This window comes from Arvicanthis niloticus, chromosome 11, assembly GCF_011762505.2.
Source record: "Arvicanthis niloticus isolate mArvNil1 chromosome 11, mArvNil1.pat.X, whole genome shotgun sequence".
In the NCBI taxonomy this organism is placed as follows: Eukaryota; Metazoa; Chordata; class Mammalia; order Rodentia; family Muridae; genus Arvicanthis; species Arvicanthis niloticus.
This window is the reverse complement of record NC_047668.1, coordinates 10,848,800-10,863,110: the sequence shown is the minus strand read 5'-3', so window position 1 is coordinate 10,863,110 and position 14,311 is coordinate 10,848,800. Positions and strand designations below refer to the sequence as shown.

The 14,311-nt window shown below is 43.8% G+C and overlaps 1 protein-coding gene across 1 annotated transcript; it reads left to right on the top strand.

Annotated features, from left to right (window-relative positions):
• Window positions 1–4,942: 4,942 nt before the first annotated feature.
• On the top strand, window positions 4,943–7,820 carry Sstr1 (somatostatin receptor 1). The gene is made up of 2 exons (XM_034514631.2): window positions 4,943–5,475; window positions 5,836–7,820. The coding sequence occupies exon 2, from the start codon at window positions 6,182–6,184 to the stop codon at window positions 7,355–7,357; it is 1,176 nt and encodes a 391-aa protein (XP_034370522.1). The 5' UTR covers window positions 4,943–5,475; window positions 5,836–6,181; the 3' UTR covers window positions 7,358–7,820.
• Window positions 7,821–14,311: the final 6,491 nt, after the last annotated feature.

Sequence of the window (14,311 nt, the reverse complement as noted above, 5' to 3'; positions counted from 1 at the left end):
GACAAAAAACTGGGTATTGCACCACACCTGTAGGCACAGTTGCTACACACATGCAAAGCCTCTGGCTAGAGCAACTTCCCTCCCCACCCCCACCCCCAAAAATGTGTCTTCCTTTACCTTCACATCTTTTGAGGACAGTCAAACATCACCCTCTTTGTTTCCTTTTTGGTCGAACCCTGTTAAATATGCCCATACCTACACCACTCTGCACTACTGATATCGTTACCTTAGACATATTACTAAATGTACCTGCAGTACCTGTGCACCTACCAATTTGCTCTTTCCTCTTCATGAGAATAAGAATTTGGTTAACTTTTTGCCACTGTGTCTCCAGTAACTCAAGCAGTGTACATCACCTAGTGAGTATGCCATGAATTTTTTTTTTACATTATTGAATCAATTATCAAGTTATATTTCCAAATACATTTATCATATATAATGGAACTTAGGACTTTGCTTCCAGTTACTTCTAACAATGAAATGGGGACAAAAAATATGAACATACCTAATGCAACTATGAAAGTAAGTCTATTCTGCTCTAGTCTAAATTTTGTGCCTATAAAATTATTAAAACATAAAAATAAGTTAGTATAAGAAGCCAGGTCCTAGGTCAAGGGCACATGCCATGAAACCGTGGCTGATCCAGGCAGTAAACACAAAGTTGTTTTTCTGACCTCGCCAGGTGACTTCACTCAGCTCTCTTGTCTTTTGATCTACCTTTGGATAAGGAGAGAGTGACACTGTCATCACAGGAGCTGCTACCTCTTGTCACCCTGTGCTGTGAGGGGAAGCAGGGCAGAGGTATTATAGTGATTTGGCTGGCAAAGCCTGAACCAGACTCCTGTTTTAACATATTTAAGACGGGAACAAAATCCAGAAGAGTGTTGGTGATGTAGGCTTCTTCTGCAAAACTGGATTTTCTTCCACACTCAGCCCTCGGCTGGGCTTTGTGCTCTATCATGTGACTGGTGAATCTGATTGACACCTGTGGCCTGCTCCGAAGAACACCCATTTCTTAAGGAATGGGTGAATTACTATAAGAATTTAAGCACTCTGAGAAGAACCAAACATCATTTGAGGTATCAAAGGAAATAAAAATGTGGCTTTGTTATGTTGAAAGCATTTTTCTTTTGTGGTTGCTACTGGGTGGGGGAAATGACAAATAATAATAAAAAAGGAAAGGTTTGAATACAATTGTCTGAAACTAATGTTACCCATCTTAAACCCCTGAATAACAAAAGCTTTATTACAGGAAGAGAAAATGTATTGTTGGTAAGGACTATTCGGTGTAATACAAGTAGCATGTGGCTACTTCTATTCCATTATTTATCCATTAATAATAATGAATACTTCCCTATATGTACTGAATTGTAGTTTTAGAAACATTATTTAGCAACAGAAAATCCATAGGAAAGAATGTGAATTGTTACACCACGTCTCTCTTTTCTAAAAGCACAGAAGAGACTCTGCCACACTGATTCACAGAAGAGGCAATAGGAAAATCAGCAGGCCAAGTTAGTTTGCTAAGACTGGTGATGAACTTCACCACAGGCTGCCCAGGCTGCTGTGAAGTGATTGGGCATCCCTGGGAGATGAAGTCTAGGGTTTCTGCTTAGCCTGTTAGCCATTTTGTACCCTAAGTAACTTTCTTATTAGACTGTCATCTCATTAACTGCTTCATGGCAGATGGTCCCCAAATGCCATATACTTTGCTTTGGGCCATATTGCCGAGTGGTGCTCACCCTTACACTCAGTTTGTGCCCATCTGCCCAGACAGGTGTTTGCAAACATGCCTCTGAGGATTTGCGTACAATGTGTGTTTCAGGAAGCACCTTGGCCCCTGGAATGGATTAGGACATAGGTTCCAACTGAAAACACCACATTAGCAACTTTTTTTTGACAGACACAGAGTTTGAGCTTCTGATAATTGCTGTTTCACCAAACCAACCGGGACTCCGGGCTGCAATTAAAAAGAAATGATCTTCCATGTATAATGGCTTCCACACTGCATGATACTATTAAATAACCATCATTAGCTACTAAAGCATGTACCATTCCTTTCTCGAATCCCGTGCTCTGCCAAGACATTTAAGACCAAGAATGATCAATGAAGAATCATCAGCATTGTAATTGTTAATACAGGACATCACCCAATCGAAAATTTTCAGAGTGGTTTAGATGTATGCAGAATTGTTAATGATGGTGATAGTATGCAGATGTTGAAACTTTTCTTCTAAATAGACACATTTTCTTATTGACAGTTTATGGGCTAGTACAGAAAAGGCTTGGTAAAATAAAGAACAAGTTTTTTTTTTTTTTTTTTTAAGACTTTAAAATAAAGAACAAGAAGGCTTGGGATAACTTCCTGAGTATTGTGCTAGGTTCTGGAAATAGGAAGCTCAGTAGAATAGTTTCTCTTCTCAAAAAGCTTCTATAGCAAGGCACAGACAAATAGACACGACCCCACAGTACAATGTGATGGGTTTCATAATCAAATGGGTACCAGGGGAAAGTTATAATGATGGAGGAAAGAGTCTGCCTGAGAATCTACAACTTCCTGCTTGGGCCTTTCCTTTCTTGTCTTCCCAGAAAACATCCTTGTCTTCCCTTTATAGATGTGTATAGTGTGACAGAGACACTGGAAGAGTGATCACAAGAAACCCGAGAACTTGAGGACCGACCATTAGCTTTTCAAGGCCTTAGACACATCAGTTAAAAGTATCAGACAGGAAGGCTCTGGTGTCCTAACTTCACAGTACATGGTTTAACCAGAAGTTCCATGTATTTTATCTGCTTGTGAGGTAGAAGGAGTCACAGATGTCATGATAAGACACGTGTTCATGAAAAGGTTTGGTAAAACAACAGGACTTATATCCGGCTCGGTCTTTTATTGATGTAAAATCCACATAAAATTCATTATTTTGCCATTTAAGTATATCATTCAAGTGGGTTTGGCATAGAGGCACTTCTAAAACCCCACTGTTAGATGTTCAAGTGCTTTCCTTGCCCCAGAAGAAGCTTTATACCCACCAAGTAGTCCCTCCCCCAGCTTCTCCCTCAGCCACTGATGATCATTAATCTGCTTCCTGTCCCTACATGTCTGCCTTTTCTAGACTACTCATATAAACTGAACCAAGTCATGGTTGCCTTTGGAATCTGGCTTCTTTTATTTTTAAATTGTCTTCAAAGTACATCAATAGCATATTGTCAACACTTTACTCCTTTCACAGGGTAATATTTTATTAATTAATATACCATATTTTTGTTCACACATTCATCAATTAGTAGACATTTGGGTTGTTTCTTTATTTATCTCCTCCCACCCTGATACTTGATTTCAGTTCTGAGAGATAAAGGACAGAGGTGGAGATACTGAGTCATGATGTTTGGGAAAGACCATCAAACTTGTTTATAAAAATAGGTCTACCAGCATGTATGAGTGATCAAATGTTTCCACCTGCTTGTTTACATTTATTTTTTTTCTTTAAAAAAGTTATAGTAGTCCTATTGTCAAGCTCTTATATGAATAAATACTCCATCATCAGAGCCTCTTCACAGTCAGGAACAGACATGCTTGTCTGCTTTTCTTCATTTGTATGTAAAGACATAACTCAGTTGAAAGAAGTTTTTCTCTTCTAAGATGAGTTGCCGAGTGAATTTAATGAAATTCTGACAACAAAGCTGCCTTTCATAAACTTCCACCCACCCCCACCCCAGACACCATGATCAAAGCCAATGCCTCTAAATAGTGACCTTTGAAAAACCATCCCAGAAATACAGCCAGGTGCCTTAAGTCAGTGGTTGGCAAAGGCACAGACACCGCATCCAGGGTTGGCAAGGATAATACTCCTCTCGGAAAAATCTCAGTTTTGTTATTTAAACCCACGTACATTCCCTGCTCCCTCTATGTATGCTGTATTATTTATTTATTTATTTATTTATTTATTTATTTATTGATACCTAACTACCCTCCAATTCACATTCCACATCAGGTAAGGTGGTTTGTAAAGCAATGCATTAAACAGCACTAGTCCTATCGAATCTGGAATTCCACTCTAACATTTTTTTCTCATGAATAATTCAGCATCTGTTGCACACACTCCTATGGAGTCTGTGGTCATTGATTTTAATCTGACTACCTCTGCCGTCATGGACAGTACACGTGATTCTTTCTCTCCAAGCAGCTCGTAGTTTGGGAGTCCGAAGTACCCATGTGTAGGCGATTTCTGAGAACAAACAACAAGCCATTAAGTATAAATGTTTTGCTTCTAATGCGATGTCCAGTTTTGCGCATTCTAGACTGTCTGGTAGGAACAGCTTCTGTAATTTTAGTTCCAAATTTGCCCCTCTTGGTGGAGATGTGAGAGGGAGACTGAGGAAGATAAGCAATTGCAAGCTGCAAAGCTCAAGTGAGCGCTGGACTGCAGCAGGCCAGTCTGCCCGGGCTTGGCATGCTTCAGGCAAAGACTTGCAGGGATTTAGTGGAAGGAAACAGCATTCATGAAAAGAATAGGTGGCTGAATCTTTTGCCCAAGAGAGGCTGTAAAGCCAAAGAGACCCTAGGGTCAGAGTCCTGGGAACTCCCAGGGACACTTAAAAATCAACATCCATTCTTTCTCAAGTAAAAGCCTGCAGCTCTCGGACTTGGGACGGGGACTGCAGGTTGATGAGCTTTGGGCCTAGGATCTTAATAATCATATCTTAATGGTTTCAGCACTTGGAACACAGAGGGGGGGTCATACCTCAAAGCTTTACTCCTCTAGTATTCCATGGGGGAAAGCTTGAATGTCTTGCCACTGATCCCGGACTTGATGACAGTCCATCAGTTGCTCAGCCAGCCACGCGTGGATTAAGAGCTGGCACGCCCGCCTGTTCAGGCTTTGGAGCTCTGCACCTCCATCCCCCACCCCGCCAACTCTCCAGGGTACAAAGTACAGCCGGGACGCGCGGGCGCAGCTGTTCCAAGCCGCGCAGTCTAATCTTTCCCTGGTGAACACCTACATGGATTTCCAATACCGCGCCTGGCAGGTTCCGGAGGGAAGGGAGTGCCAGCCTCCCCTTGAGCTCTCTGCCCCGCATCCTGATTTCTGCTGTCGATATTCCTAGGGGAGATGGAGGGGGTTCAGGGACAAGCTTTGTTAGAGAGTCGCAATGGTTCACTCGGTTCCCCTGAACGCTCCCTGCTGCAGAGCGGAGGGCGACGGATGTTGTAACTCAGCATCCCTTAACACACCACTGTGGTTCTTCCTGCTCACAATGCTATTGGCTTAGGTCTGGTTTCCACTGCTCGGTGTTTGCGTGGGCACTTGTGCAGTGGCCAGCCCCAAAGGGAGTTGGACCTCGCAAAGAACATCAAACTGCCGCCAGACCTCATAAGCACTTTGCAAGGGCCATCTGGAGACATCGACTTGGGGATCCGAAGCCTGAAATCTCCAGGTGCACACCAGGTTGAAGAACTGGCAAGCAGGAAAGGAGGTATGTGTTTAGGATTCCGTCCTGGAGAGTGGCTAGGGACAGGTGGAGTCGCCCCCATCACCAAAAGAGAGCAGCAGCAGAAAGAAATGAAGAGGAACTCCAGGCATGTTTGTCTGGGGTTTGCTTTACTTAGAGTAGGAGTCCGGTGGAATGGGACAGAATCTACATTCTTAACCCGCACCCTTTAGAAAGGTAGAGAAACTCCCCAGGTCTGTCCTAGGAATGACTAAAGATGCTGTAAGGGAAATCTGAAGCAATCTTTGAGTTGTGAGCTCAGAGGGGACTAAAAATGTGGGGGGAGCGATGACTGTGGGGAAATAAACCACCTATGGGCCCCCCCCCCCCCCGCTTTTTTCGTAGCTGCTGACGTGATGGTGCTGCTTATTAATCATTCAGTAGTCCGGAGCCTTTCCACTTAATGGATGTGCCCGCGCTGGGCTATAGCCTCTTGGCCTCTCCTCTGCTCTCTACGCTCCAGTGTTCCCAGGACTCCCAGAGCTGCAAGACACAACGCTCAAGCAAGCAGCCGCTGGGCGATGCGCCGAGGCGGCCTCAGTAGGAGCCGCGCTCGCCACAGCTGCTGCGCTCTGCCAGGAGGCGCCAGGCAGCGGTGAGCAGTGAGCTTGGAGCCCTGAGCCTAGGGAGGGCGCAGGCAGCAAGGGCGCAAGGTGAGCGCCCCAGCCCGCACCAGCCCTCTTCAGCTGGGATGTTCTCCAATGGCACCGCCTCCTCTCCCTCCTCTTCTCCAAGCCCCAGCCCAGGCAGCTGCGGGGAAGGAGCCTGCAGCAGGGCCCCGGGGGCCGGCGCTGCGGACGGCATGGAGGAGCCTGGACGAAACGCTTCCCAGAACGGGACCTTAAGCGAGGGCCAGGGTAGCGCCATTCTCATCTCTTTCATCTACTCCGTGGTATGCTTGGTGGGACTGTGTGGGAACTCCATGGTCATCTATGTGATCCTGCGCTACGCCAAGATGAAGACCGCAACCAACATCTATATTCTAAACCTGGCCATTGCTGATGAGCTGCTCATGCTCAGCGTGCCCTTTCTGGTCACTTCCACGCTGTTGCGCCACTGGCCCTTCGGCGCGCTACTTTGCCGCCTGGTGCTCAGCGTGGATGCGGTCAACATGTTCACCAGCATCTACTGTCTGACCGTGCTTAGTGTGGACCGCTATGTGGCTGTGGTGCACCCGATCAAGGCAGCGCGCTACCGTCGGCCCACTGTGGCCAAAGTAGTGAACCTGGGCGTATGGGTGCTGTCGCTCCTGGTTATCTTGCCCATCGTGGTCTTCTCACGCACCGCAGCCAACAGCGATGGCACAGTGGCCTGCAACATGCTCATGCCCGAGCCCGCCCAGCGCTGGTTGGTGGGCTTCGTCTTATACACATTTCTCATGGGCTTCCTGCTGCCTGTAGGGGCCATCTGCCTGTGTTACGTGCTCATCATTGCCAAGATGCGCATGGTGGCCCTCAAGGCCGGCTGGCAGCAGCGCAAGCGCTCGGAGCGCAAGATCACTCTGATGGTGATGATGGTGGTGATGGTTTTTGTCATCTGCTGGATGCCTTTCTACGTGGTACAGCTGGTCAACGTGTTCGCCGAGCAAGACGACGCCACCGTGAGCCAGTTGTCTGTCATCCTCGGCTATGCCAACAGCTGTGCCAACCCCATCCTCTATGGCTTCCTGTCGGACAACTTCAAGCGCTCTTTCCAGCGCATCCTGTGTCTCAGCTGGATGGATAACGCTGCCGAGGAACCGGTCGACTACTATGCCACAGCCCTGAAGAGCCGTGCCTACAGCGTGGAGGACTTCCAGCCCGAGAATCTGGAGTCTGGAGGCGTTTTCCGTAATGGCACCTGCGCTTCCAGGATCAGCACGCTTTGAGGCCGGGAACTGCCTCCGGGAGGGGGAGAGTGGTCAGAAAGGTAGAACAGGGAAGCAGGTGGGAAGGAATGATAACGGGACACCGGGCGCTGTGGTAATAGTGCGTGACAGTAATGCAGCGCGCCTGGTTAGCTGGACCTAGGAAACCTATGCGAACTAAGGTACGGGGAGAGATTTGCGGTTCAACTGCGAATGCTTTTGGGCTATCTGGTATTCTGAACAACTCAGTTCTCCAAACCCGATAACTTCCAGCCTCCCTCCCAGTTCTGCTAGTATAAACCGCAAACTTAACGTCCCCAACTCAGTTTGACCCTTACCCTCTCAAGCTGATTCTTCTGCTTCTTTAAGCTGAGCCACGGTTACCATCACGTGTTTCATTTGGGCAGAGTCCCCACCTTGCGCTGACCCCTGTTTGCTGCGCAGCTCAGCGGGCCAGACTTTTTTCAGAGTGGCTACCAGACTGCCCCCAATCACCTCCTTTTGCACAGCCTTACTGTAAAGGAAGCCCAGCTCGAGGATAACCAGCCAACTGGTCTTTTCTACTCTCAGAGAAGGCACATCTTCCCCTGGGCCCTTCCTCTGTTCCACTTCATCCAGAGCAGAGCTAGGTGCTTAAGAAAAGGTCCTGTGCCCAGATCGCCAGACTTGGTATACTTCCACCCACATCCTCCTTTGGAGCAAAAAAAAAGGAGCTAAGAGAAGCAGAAGCGCGAGTTTGTAAGATTCCCGGGTTGTGGGTGTGGGTACCATAGAAGCCACCCTCCTACAGAACTCCGGACTAGGCTCCAAAGTCCTAGCTAGAGGAGCTCCCGGCTGGTGAATAACTTAAGCACCCTGGTGGGTGGACCTGAATTGCAAAGCAGTTCCTCTTGGAGTCCTCCCTAAAATAACAAAAGATTGGGTTGCCTGCCCCAGTGTAAATTCCTAGTCCAGGTCCTGCTCCTGAGACAAACTGCGGAGCCTTTGCCGCCAAAGCAGGATGGGCTGCTTCAGCTTGTCTGGTCCCCGAAGTTTGAAGTTTTCTGCCTTTCAAGCGGTGCCTAATAGGTCATCTCTTGTTTAACATATTTATTTATTTATGTGTGGTGTTGAAAAAAAAAAGTGTTTTTCCACTTTTCTTTTTCTGTATTTGCCTAACAGGGCTGTTCCTGGGAATCCTGGGGGCGTGGCAGTGGGGAAGGGAGCAGGGGTGGAGGCAGTTCTCTCCTCATCCAAGACCCCCTCAGAAGTTTCCCTCTCTTGTGCTCCTCTTGCCTTTTCTCAATCCTTCCTGTTTTTGCTTGTGTCCAGTGAAGTTTGGAGATTTTAAAATATATTTTTACTGTAGTTTTTGTCTTGTTGAAATAAATAAATGGTAATTTGGGTTAACTTTTCTCAGTGCAGAAAGGCCTGAATCCCTGGCATCCCGGGAAACATGTGTGTGTATGTATATGTGCTGCTGTGCACAAATCATATATATATCATGTATGTGTATACACACGTATACAAAGATAGATTTGTTAATCCTGACAACTGTCACTAGTCCCCGGAACAACTGTAAGGACACCCACAAAGTGACAACTGGGACCTGAGCTGTAGCACTCAAACCCAGATCTGAGAAATGTCGGAGACTCACCGCTGAACATATTGCTGCCTTTATCCCAGCAGAGGTGATTCTTACATATACCCAGTGAAAGTGGTCACTTCTGTTGAGGAATGGAAGTGAAACTATTATGTCTGCATTTACTGACTACAGTGGAAACCTAAGCAGGGCGAGGACCCATCTCTTCACTCCTTTGCAGTTGCTGTATTCTTGGGTATGCTGGTTTGTACATAGAGGCCACTGAGAGTCTTGCTTGGTTGTTTAAGGAAGCCAGTGTGTATCAGTGGTCCTGGAACAGTCAACCTGGGGGTCTGAGGTTCACACTGACCTGACATACAATGGTTGAATGCACTATTGAAAAAGATGTCTTCTGTACATTTGCTTCAAGAATGCCATGCTTTTCTAAAAGCAGTAACCAAGAGTTAAACTGTCTCTTACGTTTTGTTTAAATAAATGAACAAATATGCTTTTAATCATATATGAGCAAGTTTAGATCTTTTCCTAAGAATAGTATATATATATATATATATATATATATATATATATATATATATACTCTTCTGTTAAATAGATTTTTTAATCCTTAAGAAGAGTGAACTTTATAAATTGAAATCTCCCTGATTATCATCTCCATCTCAACAGGATAAAAATGTGCTCTTAACCTGTAATCGTAACTGAATAAACAGATGTATTATATGCTGTTGCAAGTTGTTTGGCTTCCATTTGAATCCTAATGTTTGAATGCATAGGTATGATTGACACACTTAGCTTTTAGGAAAATTTCAAATCAACTTTTAAATTTTCCAAGATTGCTTTATCCTTTCAATTGTTTTCTTTTAAATGGGAATCCTGATGTGCTAGTGTCCTGAGTGTGTGTGTGTGTGTGTGTGTGTGTGTGTGTGTGTGTGTGTGTATGTGTGTGTGCTAGACAAGGAGAGAAGGAGGGTAAAGAGGAGGCTGAGGAACAAAAGAAGGAAGCAATAAAGACCCTTGAATGAGTCTGAACAGGAAGCAATGACCTAGGTTACACTCTGCTGTCACTGCACTAACCAGACAATGCCTCTGTTTTTCACAGATTAAATTACTGCCTGCCTTCATTTATGACCTCAGGTTTTGCTGTAGAGCTAAGTAACTGCTGCTTTACATTAGAGACATAACAATGGGAGGGAGAAACATCCCTTAAAGTGTTGAAAGGGTAGTGGAGAAAAAAAAAATAGAAAAAAGAAAGCAGGTTTTAAGAAGGACACATTTTATGCCTTGACCATTTTCACGCTGGAGACTGCAACATGGCTTGGTGGGGATAATTTCTTTTTAAAGCAGGGTGTGTGATTTATAGCAGCTTTGTTTTCACAGAAAAATGAATGAAAGCAGTATTCCTCAAGCATCTGAGAGCAGTAATCCTGCTGTGACAGTGGGTGAAAGCAACAAATGCCCTGTTAGCCCAGCTTCATATAGTGATACACATCACTTCCCAGTGACTAAGGATGGCGGCACATTTACATTTTCACTGTTTCTCTAAGTCATGGCAAGGTAGCAAACACAAAGTTAAGTTTACAACTTAGGTTTGTGATATTGTTTTCTTAGTGCTGCGGCCCTGGGTCCGGTTCCCATACACGTGATTTGTTAACTTGGTTTTAACTAATCTAAATGTCATTCCAGAAACCATTTGAACTAGCTTTCAAAGTGAGAGAAAGGAGACAGTTGAGCTAATAATTTAAATAGCTGTTTTTTAAAAGTTGCTTTCTTTAATTTACAGCTAGCACCTCTTTTCTCTCTTATTCTTGCTAAAATGGCGCTAAGCTCTGCAAGGATGCTCTGCATATCCTAGTGGAAATATCACTGGGTGAGCCTTTGGGAAAGCGGCACTCCAGGTCTTTCACCTTTGTTCATGTGGATGCTTCATGGCTGCAGTTTGGTGACATTTGCAGCTCTAGAGCCAGAGCCTGCATCTCATCTGGAGCAAGATTTCAGTTTCCTGGGGGTTGCAGCCCCTGGAGTTCCCATGGCACTCACACTGATCACCAGTCCAGTGGATGCCACAGACTGTGTGGAGTCTGACACCCTGCCATGGCAGCTTCTGGGTCTGTGGCTAGAGGGGACCTAGGGTAGCTGGTACTGGATGTCCTCCAGGATCACTTTGGTCTGTTCTTGTCGCCCTCTGCCAATGGCTGTATTGGATTTTATTTATTTATTTATTTATTTATTTTTGTCAAACTTACTTACTAAACATTTCATATTCTCTATAACTGCTTTGTACTAGAAAAAAACCACAGAAGTTGAATCCTGTTCCTTAGCCCTGGGTCCCATGCAACAGGAAAGCATTAAGCCAATTCCTCCTCCTTCCTGAATTAGACTCACACCAAGAAATTGTGATTTTTCTAACTATAAACCCTTCTCCTGTCCTCAGGTGATGAGTTTCCCCTCAAAGAGAGATACAGAAAAGTTCTCAGGTCATAAGACCCCCCAGAGAGAGAGAGAGAGAGAGAGAGAGAGAGAGAGAGAGAGAGTCATCGAAATGAAGAGTGATTGATAGAGGAAGTTAAGGCATGCCAGTTTAATGTCTGTGTCTGATTACCTCACTTTCAAGTCACCTCTGAACTCCGAGGCTCACACTTCCCAGGCTCTCTTCTCACACGCCAACCATGAAAAATGATCGCATTAAAAAGCTTCAGTGCCCAGTTCATTGTGTCATTGTACCAAATGTTAAATATGTAGTTTACATATGAGAAAAAAAATGGATCTCCTAGCAGGCAGATGCATCATTTTTAAATTACAAATATATTTCTAACCTATTATTATTCAGCAAACAATAGAGATACTAATGCAACCTCCTAAGAAAAACTCACTGGTGGTATCTTATGTTTCATAAACTAGCTCAGTCTCTTCTTTGTTCTGAGGTAGTACATCGGAGAGGCAGGGGACTCCAATGGGGCCAGAGACAGATCCTCAGCATTTGATATTTCTGTAGTGAGTGCTCACAGCATGGGGGCATTGCTAAAGTGATGCATCAAGGGCATTGGAGCTAATGGCCAGCTCTTCCACATGCACAGATGGAAACTTTGCTTCTCACCCAGCAGATTTCAATTTGCTGGCTTTAAAATGATGCCAAAGGGTTCAACACTGTGACATGGTTTCCCTAGGGGAAAACAGGTGCAGGGATAAAGTCACGAATGATAGTTTATTATTTTCTGACCTACCTGGAGACTGCACACAGTAGAAAGCATCTGAAAAAGGACTCTTTGTTATGGGTGGTCATATACACTCAGGCTTCTGATTATAGCTATAAAGAAAAATAAAGATATTGCTACAATGATGACAAGGTGGATGAGCCCTGTGAACTGAAGCCGATAGCTCAAACTAATGTAACAAAATGCCTGCTTGTCAAACTGCTAGGGAGAGGAAAGTTTGTCTAAAAAGGAGATATGATTTTAGGTCAAAATCCTCTGTTAAATGTTCACTTTGATAATAAGATGAATTAATGTCAAATAATATATTAAGCTCAGTCTTAGTCCAAAGCTAGACATTTTATATCCATGTGAAAGTGAAACCTCAGGATGGTACCGATACTTTTGCTGAGTAATGATAAACTAATAACTTTAAAAATAAATCTCTTTAACCCAGATCAATCCAAATCAATTCTGAATAGACACAGCATAAAAAGAAAGGACAAGTTAGAGATGCTATCCACCTACCAGATTACCTGTTTAGAATGTGCTTACACCACTGGAATTCTTGCAAAGGAAGGCTCAGGTCCTCCCAACATTAGGATGTAAGAAATAAAGACAATGTATTAGACTGGAGGCCACGGGTTTCGCAAAAAAAGGAAGCTGCAGAATAATACATATGAATTGGTCTGACTTTTGCAAAAAAAAAAAAAATGTATATTTCCAAAGACAATTTCTAATTCATTTAATCGAGGGGAGGGGAATGGAGGACCTGTAGGTACACTCGCTATCACTTGTGGCTTGCAGGGCTGTTCAGGGAAAGGATGAATCATCATTTGAACTACATTCTTCATGTTTCTATAATGCTGGACAGTCCACCAGCTAGCTAATATTAATAACAATGTGTCTACCCAGCATTAATAATTAACTCAAACATTCTCCTCTACATCCACTGTTACTATCAAACCAATATATATGTATTTCTCAACAGATTCTCAAATTGTCTTGTATATAAGCTATTATACCTGAAACTTAAATTAAAATATGTGTTCCTGAATATAGAGATGTGCACGTGTATGTGTGCATGCACACACATGCTCAAAGGCTAAGTAAAAGACTATCATGATAAGGAATTATTGGTGAAATAGCATGTCAAAACTTGTCTTCTCTCTTTCCCCTTCAGAGTTCCATGCATACATCCTCTTCCCTAGTTCAGGACTCCATTCTATCCTTTCCAAGTTCTCCAAAGAAATTCTTGTCAGAAAGTACTTTCCCCTGCTTTACAGTTTACACAACTGGTGTTGTTTAAGCGCTAGCCTTTCAGAAACAAGACCTTGTAATATGCATATTATATCAAAGTATATTAGGCAGTAGTCGCTCTGAAACCATATCTTTTAATAAACTATGTCTTCAAAAGTGATTTGTAATCCCCACATACAAGGATCACTTGAGAACTTCTATAAAGATATGCTTGCTCTATGCTCTATTATAGAAATGTTGGTTCATTAGACCCCAGAAGAATCTGATTTTTTTTATATTTTATTTACATTTAAGATGCCATCCCCTTTCCACATTTCCCCTCCCTAGAACACCCCTGTCCCATGCCCCCTCTTTCCTTTTTGATTTTATACGATTTTTTTTAAATGTTAATCAAAGGATTTATAAGTTTGGTAATGCTCAATCAGAAGCGTAACCCAATACCCAACCTAGATATAAAAATTATCTTTGACTGGTGGAGACATGTGAACATCTGCCTCCATGCCCCCTCTCTCTTTCTCTCTCTCATCACCTAGCTTCTCCTCTCTTTCATCTTCTCTCCTTACTCCATCTCTTCCTTTCAGTACTCCTTCCCACTTAGCTCCTCCTACATATCACTCTTCATGGTAAAGTAGAACTTTTCTCTCAAAATACAATTAGAGCATACTTATTCCTAATTGTACCAGTGAGGTACAAGATAGTCCTAATACCCAGTCCATTTTGTTGACTAACCAGAACCTCTGTCATCTTTTCTAACTAAAACACTTACTTTTGATCCTGGCTTTTTGGCTTTAGAATGAATGTTAGCTGAAAACCATCTACTCAGATCTTTTCTCTCAAAGTAAATAGCCAGGATTGGTTATGAGACTATAGGTCTTCAACCCCATCAGAAATCCAGAATGACTGAGTTAACTGAAGTTATGGGAAGCACTAAGCATAGCTTCTAAAACT